At 42.2% G+C, this 14,977-nt stretch overlaps 2 protein-coding genes across 2 annotated transcripts; one reads left to right on the top strand and one right to left on the bottom strand.

Annotated features, from left to right (window-relative positions):
* The first annotated feature begins 360 nt into the window (after positions 1-360).
* On the top strand, positions 361-3,137 carry LOC138625367 (dehydrogenase/reductase SDR family member 12-like). The gene is made up of 9 exons (XM_069706255.1): positions 361-520; positions 600-682; positions 783-878; positions 996-1,077; positions 1,152-1,213; positions 1,350-1,454; positions 1,660-1,750; positions 1,989-2,126; positions 2,267-3,137. The coding sequence occupies exons 1-9, from the start codon at positions 460-462 to the stop codon at positions 2,434-2,436; spliced, it is 888 nt and encodes a 295-aa protein (XP_069562356.1). The 5' UTR covers positions 361-459; the 3' UTR covers positions 2,437-3,137.
* Positions 3,138-3,234: 97 nt separating this feature from the next.
* On the bottom strand, positions 3,235-14,492 carry LOC138625363 (cullin-3-like). The gene is made up of 16 exons (XM_069706244.1): positions 14,159-14,492; positions 11,535-11,732; positions 11,278-11,391; positions 9,220-9,380; positions 8,955-9,069; positions 8,631-8,859; positions 8,395-8,540; positions 8,081-8,257; positions 7,786-7,956; positions 7,531-7,638; positions 7,136-7,260; positions 6,936-7,032; positions 5,471-5,605; positions 4,523-4,709; positions 3,899-4,044; positions 3,235-3,817 (listed from the first exon to the last, which is right to left on the bottom strand). The coding sequence occupies exons 1-16, from the start codon at positions 14,216-14,218 to the stop codon at positions 3,686-3,688; spliced, it is 2,301 nt and encodes a 766-aa protein (XP_069562345.1). The 5' UTR covers positions 14,219-14,492; the 3' UTR covers positions 3,235-3,685.
* Positions 14,493-14,977: the final 485 nt, after the last annotated feature.

The raw sequence follows: 14,977 nt of genomic DNA, 5'->3' as shown, positions 1-14,977 counted from the left end.
TGATATAATGATAACATTTTGGAAGACAGTTTTCACCTCTAATAGTGCGAACTGTAACAAACAGAGTGAACCAGAGTTAGCTGGATATTGCTTTCCCCGATCGAGCAGGCCCATGCCGGCACAGCTAACCATGACAAACAATGCCCTGCCCAGTCCAAAACAATTACGTGAAACGAGCGAATCGTTGGTGGCCGAACCTGATAGTATGAAAACATTGTCTGAATTCCTACATCAGAAAACCAAACACCAGCGACAATAACAACACTCTTACCGACAGACCCGGGCCTGATTTGAATGGAGCAGATTGTCACAGTTTTCTGAAAAATCTATAGCCCTCTCAAGTTTGTATCAGTAATTGATTAGCGTGTTCTCCCGTGTCTCTGTAGGAAGGGATATGAGGCAGCGTCTCGAGACTTTGAGCCAAAGGACCTGGATGTATCTGTGGTGGGCAGGTCTTTCATGGTCACCGGAGCAAACAGCGGGATTGGCAGAGCTGCAGCAATGGCTATAGCCAAGAAAGGTAAATGCCGGCTTCTTTGTTCCCTGCCACACACCTTACAGATGGGAGAGAAAATAAAGATGATTTGTTTGTCTGCAAGGTGGGACAGTCCACATGGTGTGTAGGAACAGAGAGAAGGCGGACGAGGCCAGGGAGGACATCGTCAATCAGTCTGGGAACACGGTGAGCGTGTTCGCTTTGAACATGCCTGATAATAAGTAGCCAAAAGAAGAGAGACGAGTCCCATGATTTGTGAAAAAAAACAGACTTATTGTTCATACAGGAGGTATACATCCACATTGTGGACATGTCACAGACACGCAGAGTCTGGGAGTTTGCAGAGGCCTTCAAGAAGCAGCATCCATCATTGAATGTGTTGGTAGGTCTCACTCATCTCCTGTGTTGTTAGGCACAACAATGTACTTTCAAATCCTTATTTCTAAATACTATTAAAGCTCCATCTGTTTGAACGGACTTTTCTCCCGTGCTGTGGCAGATAAACAACGCGGGGTGTATGGTGCACAAGAGAGAGCTGAATGCCGAGGGACTGGAGAAGAACTTTGGCACCAACACCATGGGTGAGACCTCACTCAATGTGCGGTGTCGCGCTGCTTTGCAGTTTTAAATGTGTGACTCTTTCCCACCTTTTTAGGGGTGTTTGTCCTCACCCAGACTCTCATACCACTTCTACAGAAGAGCCGGGATCCGAGAGTGGTAGGATTAGGAGCACACACACACACACAGTCTTCATCTGCATAATGTGGACAGCATAATGACACTTTTGTCCATGCTTGTAGTGGCTGTTGTCTATAAGCGCATTGTGGTACCTCTGTTCCCCCCCCCCCGTTAGATCACTGTGTCCTCAGGAGGCATGCTGGTCCAGAAACTCAGAGCTGATGACTTGCAGTCAGAGAAGGGCTACTTTGATGGCATTAAGGTCTACGCACAGAACAAGGTAGGAGAGGAAGATGTGGTCAAGTTTAGGTGCGAGTATTTTTCAAATGACCTCTGGATCTGTAGTGGAGTATCGGTATACCTCACTGGTTTTGTATTTGATAATATAAGTGATACAAAAATAAAAACCAAAGTAATGAAGAAGATTGAGGTAAGATGGATGAAGCTGGAGGTTCTCAAGATAACAATGCGTTATGTCTTTTCAGAGACAGCAGGTGGTGCTGACACAACAGTGGGCCAAGGCCAACCCCGTCATTCACTTTTCTGTCATGCACCCAGGCTGGGTAGATACACCAGGTACTCTCTCATGAGGCCACTAACCAACTATCTCAGTGCTATCTCTTTCTTTATTTGTCATTCCACAAAAACTGTCTTTCAAAATAAAAGGTGTGGTCCACAAGAAGCAAAACAAAACTGACGAAAACGTCGGAAAGAATGTGCGAGTTTGTTTTGGTAGTTTTTGTTGTAGTAATATTAATCCGACACACTCTCATAACACCACGAACAATATTTTTTTTTTGTCCCATGTCTGCAGCCGTTTCCGCGTCAATGCCTCAGTTCCACCAGATGATGGGTGACAGGCTGCGCAGCGTAGAACAAGGAGCGGACACCGTTTTGTGGTTGGCCTTGTCTGGAGTGGCTGCCAGATCATGCAGCGGGCAGTTTTTTCAAGGTGGGCAGCACAAAAAGAAAAAAAGAAAAAGTGACACCTGGAGACACGCCCCCTTGTGTTTTCACTCAACCGTTTTTGGTGACTTTCAGACGTCACCCTCATTTCACGTCACGTGTTCTGACAGATTATCTGTGTTGCAGATCGGAAGCCTCTTCCTGCTCACCTCCCTCTGGCCCGGACTCGCAGCTCTGCTGAGGAGATTCAGCGTTTCGTGACTCAGCTGGAGACTCTGGCCAAAGCCGTTCAGTCCCAACCCGATGCAGATCTTAACGGCCCCCCGAACGGCCCCTCTAGACCTCAGTTTGTCTAGATGAGGGGGGGGTCTCCAACTCGCAGATTGCGATCTACCCGGTAGCTCGAAGGAGCTCCGTGCCCCACCACGCGTCTTTAAAGTGTTAGTAACCATTAGACCAGATGTTGGAAAATGTGACATTTAGTCCCCTTCTAACTCTATGCTTTAATTTTTTTCAGACAGTTGTACAGTGTATTTAGGACATTACATAGTTAACCGTCACATCATTTGACGTGTGATGTCGACTGGACTGTTTGTTCTGAAAATTTGATGAACTATTGACCAAGTGATGGATTTCAGTTGACTAAATCAAAATCGGTTTCTGACTGCAGTTATATAGATTAAAAAAAAAAAAAGGCTTTTTGGGATTTTGATTTCTGACTTGTGCGTCACATTTGGAAAATTGCATCAGCGTCTGCAGCGAAAAGTGCCATGCTTCTGTCCCAGAGGTGCAGTCGTACTGATCTAACTCGTGTCTGCTGTAATAGTGAAACTGATTTCTATGCACCCAGCTGCACAATCTTCCGTATGGCACCACGTTATAAATTATTTACACAAAATGGCCACATGGCCACATGGATGCAAGGTTATCGTCTCTAATTAAAATATCTGAACCCTGGACGTTTGGGCTCCCAATGTACTTTTCTTAATGTAAAAAAATAAATGCTAACAAGCCCAGATGAGTGTTGTGTCCCTGGGGAGAAAATTCGCCATTTGTTTTGGTCTCAGCAGCAGGACAAATGAGATGTTTTCATACTGGTAAGACAAAGACAAATTTAGAAGATGAGCAGTGCATTTCTATGACAAACTAGAGCATAAACACTCATTATTTTTTATTTTGTAACAATCCACATTTGCTGTTTTTAATAATTTTATTATTTTTTAAACAGTATTGAAACAAAAAAAATAATGTGGTGCATTCACATTTTTCCCAAGGGATTCTTTGCAAGTTTGATCTCTACAAGGGTAAAACAGTGAAAAGCTTTAAGCTGGATCCATCCATGTTAAAACTCACAGGGGAGTAGGAAGACTGGGCCTGATTTCAAAATCATTTAGAAGATTTGATGGATTTTTTTTTTTTTCTGCGCCAAGATTTTATCCCCCTTTATGTGTGTTTACTGTGTTTTTGGAAGAGACGACGAATCAGGTTCCCAGTGTTTGTCTTTAAAAGGAACTTCCAGTCCATGCGTAACAACAGTCCAAAGAAAACAAACAATTCCCATTTCACCTGTCCAGTCTCTTCCTCCTCTCTTCCACAGTTCATCTTCTATGCAACGTAGGTGTACACTTTACGATCCTCTGGCGTCCTCGCCAAGTATTCTCTTTCTATTAGTCCTTCGATACGCTTTTTGATTACCACAGGGCTGGGAAGAAAACGTGCCCGGAGCTGCTGAGTTACCTGAGGACAAAGTTACCAAAAGCTAAGAAAATGGAACTTTTTCAACAATTAAAACTTGGGATTCTTAAACGGGTTCCTTACCTCTGCTACCAGGACATTGTGCTGCATTTTCTTCCTTGATTTCATGATTCGCACAATGGCAGCTTCAATCTCATGCTTCCTGTCATCGTCCACCTTCTGCCGAGTCTCTTTCCTCTCGGGGTCGGACTCTCCTTGTTTAGCAGCAACTGGTGAAGTCGGATACAGGTACAAGATTAGTCTCATGGAGAAAATGTACAAAAAAAAAAACGTTTCAAGGTACTGTTTTATAGTCCAGAGAAGAAGAGTCCTTTCCCCACACCGAGGCCAGCTATTATCTATATCATAAAGTATTTTTGAACAGAGGACTTAAATCATCCACGTCTCTCTGAAACATGACATGAGGTTATTCTGTTCACAGCTAAATGGCTTTATTATGCTGGACATGTGGTATTGAAACTGTAATGAGTAGGTAATGCTAAAAAAAAAAAAATGCAATATTTGCTGAGAAATTACTGGATGATCAAGTTTTACAGATAAGCACAGTAGTAATAACCCCTGTATCATGGTTCAGATTTCCAGAGATGAAACCCTCTAAACAAAAAAAACACTGTGTTAGTGGAGAGAAGTTGGCACCGAGGTGAGGTGAGACATAAGCTCGCTATTGAGTATCGTAGCTTTACCCACCTGTCTGTATTTTGACTCTGTGCAGTTTAGAAGTAAACTGATCATTGACTGTAAACACGTGGCCGTTCTCGATCTCCTTGGACTTTGGCTCCTTGGTGAGAACTCGCTGTGTAGGTTTCCCACAGGCCAAAGACTGCAGCGCTCGCACCAACTCTCGCTCTGGGATATCCGTCTCCTGCTGTATCTCCTACAGAAGGGAATTTGATAGTGGATGATGATGTAAAAAAAAAACTGGGGGCCAAGCAGACCAAAAAGTGTCATTAAAGCCCTGAGCAAAAAAAAAATAAATAAATATGTTATGATATCTCCATGACAGTGGAGGGTCAGAGAATCTATTAAAACATTTCTACTGATCACAGGTTTCAATCCTCCACCATCCTGTGTACAAATAAGGTTAACTTGGAGCAGTAGCTTGCACTGGCCCCATCGACAATAACAACAAAAATGATTTCTTACTCACTTTGAGCTCACGCTGCAAAATGAATAAGCCATGGTGATTCTGTCTTCTCAGCCATGGCTTCATCCACAGTATTTTTTTTTCTCCTATTTTGTTTTGTCAGTGCTAAACATAGCACACACAAGTGCAAGCAGCTGACGGTGTCGGTACACCTCCACGTTTGTTTTGCTCTAGTCACATTCGACTGCATGCGTTTCCGTTAGATCTGGAATCACAACTCTGAAATCTTTTAGTATAAATGCCAAGTGTGTAGTTGTGATTCCTCACCGAATTGCCTGGCGTTTGCCTTTTTAATGAATTAAAATATCACAAATCAGTTTAAATCCGTTATGTCCGTCATCTCCCACTTTTTAAAAATGGGTTAAGATTTGAAAATCCTCTCGTGTGCGCCAGACATTAGAGGGACGCGAGCAAGTGAAAAAAACAACAACAAAGAAACGTCTAATTAGGGAGGGAGTGAGATTAAGAGAGAAAAGTCACCATGTTCCTACCTCAAAAGTGCACTTTTCTCTGTTGTTGAAGAGCATGAGGATGGTCATCTGGAAGGTGGAGACCTGCAGTATGTGCTTCCGGGTGTTAGAACCTGTTACCTGGGCACCTCCCACACCCACCTCTGAACCATCCTCCTGCAGATGAAGTAAAAGGGAAATTGAGATTCAAAACGTATAAAGGATCATACTACCTATCAGAAACCAAGTCTCTTTCCAATTTCAATAATATAACAGCATCTTTAACATTTTGGGCCTGATTTACTAAGATCTCAAATAAAGGGTATTAAATTGCGTGTTCCTTCCAAAAGTGTGCACATTATTTTTTTTTTTTGCACCCGTTTTGCGGGTGATTTACTGAGAGTAATTCCGTCATTGAGATCGGGTGCAAATCGCTGTGTTTAAATGAGGGGTTTGCGTGCGTTAAAGTCATTACAGCCATGAGAAACACAGAACAACCGCAAAAGGAAAAAGGAAATCTGATCCCATTGAAATTAAGAAATAAATCAAGAACAAAACGCTGTATAGGAGATTATTAGCAAGGAAGTCAATACTGTGGGAAAAACAAAAAGGTGGAAAAAAAGGATTAATAAAAAAAAAAAAAAACGTCAGCAAATAAAACAGGAAGGACGGTGGATGAGATCCTCTAACAAACACCGATCAGCAGGTCCAGATCTTTCTGTGATGAGCAGGTGAATTAGCTTCATTCAGAGCCTCGCGAGCGCTCGTGAGCCTGATGAAGCTACCTGTGAATTCTGCGGGGACACGTTCAGCACCCGTGACATCACACATGACTAACGGGACTGGGCGTGATGTTCCCGCAGAGATACGGAGGAATGACCCAGAGGCAGGAACATGCTGAGTCGTAAGAAGTTATTTTAATTGCTGGCAGTCTATCGCGTGGCTCCTCCTTGTTGTTGGCTGTAAATCATCTTTCAGTTCATTCAATAACTCAGAAATGTCATCGCTGGACAAACGATATGTCTAAATAATGTTTTGCCTCTGACATCTCAGAAATGTTTCCACGTGTGTAAAAACACGTTCTCTACATATTCTTTAGTTTCTCTGCGTCTCCTTCTCACAGCAATGAGAGCAGTCGTCTCTCCAGATTTGCGCACCTGATTAATAGGTTCCTTTCAGTCGTACTAAAATACACATCAATCACTTCTCCCGTTTCGACTTCCAGGTTTAGTAAATATCATTGCGGGTGCTAAATGTATATATTTGCATTTCCCCTCCCAGTATTTTGCACGTTCCAGTAGAAACTCCCAATATTACATATGCATTCAGGAAAACACGCAAAATGGACGACGCGTGTTAAATTGCACATTTGAAAGACGTAATCCTCACTGCACGTCGTTAGCAGATCAGCTTGGACATTTTTTGTTTTTTGTTTTGCAGGTGACGTGGAGTTTGCACCTGATTTTACACACGCAAACCTTTAGTAAATCAGGCCCTTCGTGTCTACCTTTTTAACAGCTCCATAGAAAGTTGCGTTTAGGTCTGCCCCGCCCATGTGGTGTTGCAGTGTGAGCTGTCTACCACTGTGCTTGGCAAGGTAAAACCTGTAAAACAAAACGCAGCAACCATGTTTTCTAGAATCCACACGAAATGTCACCGAGACTACCCGTGTAAAGCAAAACATTTGAGTAGCACTCGGCACATTACCGTCTGAAGACTTCAAAGGCATGTCTGGGAGCAGGGGGGATGGTGCATTTGGGTGTTGCGGACTGTGTGGGCCAGTAGCCGGTCGTGAGGACTCGTACAGTGAGGTCCACGCCACTTAGAGATGCCTGCAAGTATTTTTTTGTTTTGTTTGTTTTTTTTGAAATCCTCTCAGAATACATATTAAAACGGCTATTACATATCCACTAATGAATAACTGGTACACAACAGCTATTGTTTACTTTTTATAACATTCTGGTGTACTGGTAGGATTTTATGTTTTTAGAATCTTCATCCATAAACAAATGCTTCATCAATTTGTACTTCATTTCAAACGTGGATTTCTATGCGTGTCCTGTTTGGAAAAGTTATTTACTTTGTTTTGCCGAGTGTCTTACCGATGTGGTTTGTATGTGCTGCCTGAACTCATCCATGGTAGTGTTGGAGATGCTCATGTCTCTGAACATCCCTTCCAGTTTTGAGGTGAACTGACAGCCACATTCCGTCTGTAAAGGAGAAAGATAAGATAGCAATGAGATAAAACTGCTGCGGAGAACTTAGCCAGCGCAATATGAACAGAGTTATACGAGATATATCAGTGTATAGGATATGCATAAACATCTGTATTCAAAACTTTGTTGTTTGTTTTTTACCTTGAGCTTAGAAATCATGTTCTTCTCCGAGTCGTCTGAGACACTCTTGTTGCTGAGCAGCCGGCGACCAAGATGCTGCTTGTAGTACCTTTCAAACACATCCTTCTCCTGCATAAATCTGAACAACACCATGGCCTTGTCAAGAATCGACTCCACTTCTTGTTCTGTTAACTGCTCAAACAAGACAGGGGAAAAATTTGGCAAAAAAATGAATCAAAGTTCAGTCTAAGTACAGTGCACGTCTTTAAATGTGTTAGAGAAAAAAAAAAAAAAAAAAAAAAACCCACACACATACCCCTTTGACTCCCTTCTTGAGCTTATCGTCAATGAAGAGTGACAGGTACTCCGGTGAGCGGGAGTTTAGATTCAGGAAATATTCAAAGTCTCCAGCTATGGTTTGTTTGAAGAGTCTGTCATTGTTAAAGGACTCGAGGAGGAAACGATCAAATCGTGTCTTCAGGTCCAGCAGACCCTGTTGAAGAGGCAGATACAAAGAGCTTACATAATCTGGCACATCAACACATTTTTCTCTTACAATCTCCAGCAGGCTTACCAAAGTATTTAAGACATAAAATGTTGTTTTCAAGACGCACTGTTCGGCCGGCGTACCTGGATATAGTCGACAGGGTTTTTGCCCTCTCCCTCTTCTGACACCAAAGCCTTGCCTTGCTCCCTCAAGTAAGAACTCATACACTCGCACATTGTTTTCAGGCCGTTTGGCACGCGACTGAACAGCTTGTACATGCAGGCCAGGTCTGAGAGAGACACATGATGCTCGTTTTCACCTCAAAATTACAACCAGAATTAAAAGCGGAGAATAACCATCAATGAGGTGATGCTTTTACCTTCTGTCTTGCCATTCTTGAGCATATGAACCAGGCCGGAGTTCTCCATCTCCACAATGGTCTTCATGTGTTTAGAAATTAGCTCCCTCTCCACCACCTTGACAATGGGCTCCTCCGTAGACTTGTCCAGGCAGTGCATAACTCGCTCAATCTCCTCATTGATTCTGGCCTCTACCTTCTTTATGTAGACACTGGCACTGTTTTCCGCTAGGAACTTTTGGCTCTCCATCTGAAAAGGACAGATAGAGTGTGTTTGATTTATTACAAAGATGGCCAATCTTTGTTACAAAAACAGAGGGCGCAGATGAACTTGCACAGACTCACCTGGAAGAATTCAGCCGACATATCTAAGAAAGGGCCCTCGAAGTCCTCCTCATAAACAGACCTGCCGTCCAGGCCAAGAATCATCAGCATCTGGCAGGCATTTCTGATAGCTCCCCTGCAATGAATTGTGGATAGTCAAAGATCAGGACATATCTAGGAAACTTCCCGCAACTTTCTACTTCAACCAAAACATTTGGCATCCTTGAGCAAACCTACAAGTGACAGTAATCTTTACATCGAGGAGTAAAGTGCTATTCCTGCATACCTGTCTACAACCTCTCCCTTCCTCTCTCGTGCAATCATGTCCAGTAACGTCTGCCGTAGGTGGTCTCGAATACAGCCGTAGCGCACCACCTGGTCCCTGAATATGATGAGGCCCAGGTTGTACACATTCTCCACATTGTTTTGCTGAACATAGACCCTGTCCTGGAGGACGTGAGAATGGGGCAAAAAAATATTACTTCATGTATGGGAAGGAGGACCAGAAATGACTCATAAAAGGTACACAAATTGACAGACTAAGACTTTTAAAATCACAGGTTAAACTACTGTATATATTTAAGGGAATACAGTTTGTGTAAAAGGTGTTCAACCCTTTGAACACGTCATATATTCTAATACTGTATGCCAAGTGTTTGTTCATGCTGATGAACGTAAAAAGAAGATAACTATAGCTCCAGTAATTGTACTGGGACTCGATATGGCAGCAAAGCTTTCATCACACAGTCACAATCCCACTGAGAGTTTGCAAAGCTACATTAAGGTCACTCGACCTTCAAATGACTGGAAACCATAAATGACTGCTTCGTGTCTGATTGACTTCCAGAAAACAAAATGTATGATACGAGTGATGTAGGTGACAACATATTGACAATGCCAGTATAAATTCAGATTTACGTTTCTTTTTTTTTTTTATTACAAAGCAGGACTAGGCGCTATATGAATACCGTGTCCAAACACTCCGTTCATAGAGGAACGCACAAAGCCGATATTCAGCACCTGTGCATCTCGTGTCATTTGTCCAACCTTAGAACGGCCGCTGTCCAAGCATTTTTGCCGAAGAAAACACCAAACGATCATTCCCTCACCAAGCTAGCAAGCTACAAGGTCAAAGAAAACCTGTGGCTTGTTCTGGGTGTGTATCGCTAATAAAAATGTCTGCCAGTTAAAAGAGAAGGTCTTGATTTCAATGGCCTTACAAGACACAAATTGGGACTTGAAACCACAAGAAATATCTTCTTATGGATATCAAAACTGCAAATTAAAAAAAAAGGAAAAGTGTTAAATAACCTTTAACATAATTTTTGTTTGGACCGGAGTGACTAATCTTAGCCAGTGTCAAATTACAAAATGTGTTTTTTACAGATATTAAACTTACAGGTTGTAACATGCGATAAAATGTGACTTGCCTTGTTCTCTAAAAAGGTGACATCATTTTAATTATAGTACTTTGGAATAGCCTGTAGAGTACTAAATAAGTAAAGGCTACTCAAACATACCAAACAGCAGGTAACAGGGGCTAAAAAAAAAAGAAAGAAAAAAAAAGAAAAGAAATCCACGTAATCTCTGCACCATATTAATAGTGTGTGTAATCACAGTGTGTGAAACGGGTGGCCGTGGTTTCCAACAAGGTAAATACACCTTAGGAGCACAGCAAAGTCAAACTTGCTGCGTCTGTCTGTCCTCCAGAGGTCAGCAGGCCGGTAACATCAACAGTCGGCAACAGCCGGCTGCTCTCATTGCATTGGGAGTCTGTCTGCAGTAGTTAAAAACAACAGAGAGCTAAATGTCCACTGGTAAAGCAGGACAGGAAAACGTGTAGAACAAAAGAACCCCAGGAGAGCTGTGGAGGCTCTATCCTGACTGTGCCGTTGTTTAGCCTACACTTGTGCTTATCTCCAGGGCTCGATCACTTACACACAGCCCCACAAACACTCGCCGGCACACGTAAATCAACTAGCCCTGCCAGTTTCCCCAACAATAAATAAACACAGCAACAAAGCCTCATTGTTGGGTCCACAAATAAAATAGAACCTCACAATCAAAGTCCAGAAAAGGATCGAGGTGACGGTTGGCCAGACGTGGACACAAAAGGCCATTTCTTCAAAAGCAATCAAATCACCCACGATGGGGCACAAACATCATCATCCACCTACAGGGCGACAGAGGTCGTACAGCTGCGTGCAACTTTGTTCTTTCCCCACCGCACAAAGACAACTAAACATTGGACATCACTTTGTTGTGAAAGGGTAAAGATCTTGCAACTTCAGAACAACTTTATTGTACAAAATGAGTGTGACAAAGTACACAACACAACACCTACCATGTACATGAGGATGTCTCGGATCATAACCATGGCTGTTTGATGGTCATTCCAGGCCTGATTCAGCGTTTGCAGAAAGTTATTATTTAGAGAGTTTAGAACATCTTCCCGCACCTAAAAACAGAAATATAGTCACATCAAGTTATCAGTGGTGTAGGTTATAAACATAAATCTCATTTCTCCTATTTCCTCATCAGTGCTCAGCCGTCTGTAAATGATTTTCTACAGAGTTGTACTGGAGGAAAATTCTTCTTTACTTTGTTGATGAGGTGCTCAGTGACGACCTCCCTCAGGCCTGTGTAGAGCTTCTCCCCGTGCTTGTGGAGCACCATGGTGTAGGCATTCCTGTACAGCTCCTCAAAACTCAGTCCACTGTTGTTCTTCCTCTGGATCTCCTGGATGGCATTTTTTAGAAGGTCCCAGATGTTGTTCACATATTTCTCATCCATTGTCATCTAGGGGAGATAGGATAAAAGCGTGTTTACTTGAAACATTTCTTTTTTTCCCCCCACATGGTATAAATAGAGGACAACAGTAATATCAAGGATTATTCTTTGCAATACAATTTAGTAGACTAGTGGTACTTACAAAAAACAATTCATTGGCATAACACAGATCCAATATACAGTATACTCTAAGTTGTTGATGCCAAATGGTATTGCAGTTTTGTAAAGCTATGAACACAAAGATTTCAGAACGTACTATTTTTCTCCCTCCTCTATACTAAGCTAGCGATTCTTACCTTTCGGTGTGAACAGGGAAGACATAACTTTTTTGACAGCGCAGATCTTATATTTTCATGGTCCAGCTTTGGGTTTAAATTGTTGTAGCCATGTTCAAATGTCACATTTCTGCGAGTTGCAATTCTCTCTGTGACAGTGAAACTGATGCCTCATGTTATTCAGTCTGCTATCAGATAATGTTGCAAACATGGAACAATCTGATCAATCACCTTAACGCAGCAGCACATCAACTGTTTGCTTTCGTTAACAGGAAGCCACGATCAAATCATCATTTTATGCTTTAAAGCAAAGAAGAGATCTGTCATTTAAACAGTTTCTGTCAATCGTGTAATAGAAATGGAGGCATAAAAAAAAAAAAAAAAAAAAAAAAAAAATCACATGGAAAAGACAAAGCTACAAATAACAACACATGGTATTTTTTAGGTTGTGCTGCAAATCCAACACAACATGCTTTTGGTTTGGTTGCTGGAGTTGGAAATAGTCACATTTTTGGATATCTCACCATATACATAAAACAAACATGTCAAAATCAAAAGACCTCTTTAAAGAACAGCACGGTGTATTATTTTAAGTGACGTCACTCAATCAAAAACCTGATCAAAATTTGATCTGAAGGAAAGACGTTTAAATTGTCTGCCACACGTCAAGGGCAAAGAAGGGATGCGCTTCATTGAGTACACTGGGTATCAGCCAGATGTGACTGATCCACATTAAACGGAATCGTTGTCAATTTCATTATAAAATCTAGTGTTTCAGCCATCACATTAATTCAGTCACACGGGCTGCGAACTCAGTTTTGGCTTTACAATACCGTAGAAAAATAAATGAACCTGATAATTTCCACGTGTGAGATTTGAAATTTGTGAAAGAGAACATTTGGTGTCAAGAGGAACACCGAATCAGTACCGGGAGAGAAATGATTGGACAGGTGCATCCTGTGAAAGGTAAATCCAGCTAACCTGCCCCACCTCCAGTTCAAATCAGATCACAGGATCTTCTCGGGGTGTATTAAAAAATAAATAAATACAAGGGCAGCAAATAGGATTCATTTATATTAATCCCTGAATTAAAAATGTGAAACTGTGGTTCTCCAGTTGACAAACCGCTGGCCTTACAAATGCACGCGAGCTCCAACATTGGAGATATTTCACGAGTGTTTTCTTCTCTGCTCTGTGACTCACTTTTTACACTCACCCACTCATAAAACCTGGAGAACCGACTGATGATGGAAAAATAACTAAAACACGTCTCTTGTTTCACACACATGAAGGTAATGAAGCTGCAAGGGCTCGTAGCCTGCACACACACACACACACACACACACACACACACACACACACGTGAGCTCCCATATAACTCGGGTTCATTGAGTTTACGGAGGTGTAACTTGTGATAAATGGACGTCGGTCACTTTGACGGTGGAGCCGGTTTAATGTCTTCGGGTTGACAACGTCAACACGAACTGCTCGAGTTACTCTCAGAGGTGTTTACTTCAGCCTCACGCCGGGGATGAAGTTGCATTAGCTCTCGGGGCTAAACTCTAAAAAAAAAAAAAAAAAAACCCGATCATTTGATGGTTGCAACTACGTGTTCAACACCCCGACCTCCACCCCCTCCACCACCAACACCTCCACCCACAAAAAAAGAAGGTGCTTCCCGTTGCCACGGTGTGATGATACTCACTGACTTTGATCGCAACTTCAGCAAAACGTCAAGTCAGTGACATGAAACCAGGCCTGCTACTTTAGCTTAGCCGCTGTTAGCTCCCGTCTTCACTGACAGAAGTTTCCTTACGTGAGATTTTTTTTTTTTTTTTTTTTTTCATTACAAAAGAAACCAAAGCTAACGTCATCTTAAACCGAGCCGATGACAACTAACGCGCTTCGGGTTATCTTGAACAGGTACCAAACAAATAAATAAAATTAAATAATAAAAAAAAAAAGCAGCTTTCACTTTGACAGCGACGTTTTTTTGTTTGTTTTGTTTGTTTGTTGTTTTGTTTTCCTCTCGTGTGAACAGCTAGCTAGCGAGGCGGTTGCTAGCATAAAGACCTGTCATCGTCCCCCCCCCACCCCCGGTACTCCCCGAGTCTCGTCCGTCGGCGTCTCGGCGGCTCCTCGGAGCCGGTGAATACTCACAGGAAAGGCTCGTATCCTCATCTTGGTGTCCTTCTTGGTGCTGGGTTTGAGGTTGGACATGATTAGTTACAACGACTTCCGTTTCTAAGTTGACTTAAAAGACTACATGAAAGGCAACTGCTAGTTCGCTTTTCTGCGCCAGGGAAAAAGCGACAAGTGAAACTCGGTGACCTCCCCTCCGGGAATCAAGCCGGTGTGCGTGTGTGTCCGTTGTGTTGTCGTCAGCTCGCTCTCCTCGGTGGGGTTGTTGTTTTTTTGTTTTTTGTTTTTGTGCTAATGTTAGCTTGTGTGCAGCGATGGCGGACAGGCTTGTTCTCCACTGCGCAACCCCGAAATCTCGCGAGAGTTAAGAGAAAGTCTTCGCGCTGACAGGTGCGTTCCACAGGTTGATGCTAACCGTCGTCGCCGCTCGTCGACTCGGTTACGTTGATATTATGTTAATATTTGGACAAAACGTTGTAAGTATTTAATAACTTTTTTTTTTTTTTTTTTTTTTTTTTTTTTTATAAATTGTTTGGAGTCAAAGCAACTGACTGCATTAAAAACAACATCCACGTTCACTTTTATTCGGTGAGGGTCCAAAGTAGTTATCACGATATTTAATCCTTTTTTTTTTTCTTTTTTTTAATTTAATTTTTTTTTTTTTTAGAAAGCTCACAAGACCACCATTACTGGCGATGTATTCAAATTACACCGTATTTACTGTCGGATATTTTCAATGTGACCGTGCTACTGCTGTTTTCCAGTCCAGCTGTGACTCTTCACGTTGTTCACTTGTAGATGTTGATTTCTGTCCCACGGCTGGAAGACTGAGTATCT

This window comes from Brachyistius frenatus, unplaced genomic scaffold (genome assembly GCF_029030835.1).
Source record: "Brachyistius frenatus isolate BFR_SWC_R1_liver_20210118 unplaced genomic scaffold, ASM2903083v1 Contig_61, whole genome shotgun sequence".
Lineage (NCBI taxonomy): Eukaryota > Metazoa > Chordata > Actinopteri > Embiotocidae > Brachyistius > Brachyistius frenatus.
The sequence above is the reverse complement of the archived record's forward strand: the minus strand, read 5'-3'. Positions and strand labels throughout refer to the sequence as shown.

Excerpts from the sequence above, each read along its gene's own strand:
- LOC138625363 (XM_069706244.1), bottom strand. The coding sequence starts at position 14,218 with ATGTCCAACCTCAAACCCAGCACCAAGAAGGACACCAAGATGAGGATA. Across the intron at positions 7,261-7,530 it reads AGCACATACAAACCACATCG|GCATCTCTAAGTGGCGTGGA; the intron begins GTAAGACACTCG and ends AAATACTTGCAG. Across the intron at positions 7,033-7,135 it reads GCCTTTGAAGTCTTCAGACG|GTTTTACCTTGCCAAGCACA; the intron begins GTAATGTGCCGA and ends TTTGTTTTACAG.
- LOC138625367 (XM_069706255.1), top strand. The coding sequence starts at position 460 with ATGGTCACCGGAGCAAACAGCGGGATTGGCAGAGCTGCAGCAATGGCT. Across the intron at positions 1,078-1,151 it reads CTTTGGCACCAACACCATGG|GGGTGTTTGTCCTCACCCAG; the intron begins GTGAGACCTCAC and ends CCACCTTTTTAG. Across the intron at positions 2,127-2,266 it reads CAGCGGGCAGTTTTTTCAAG|ATCGGAAGCCTCTTCCTGCT; the intron begins GTGGGCAGCACA and ends TCTGTGTTGCAG.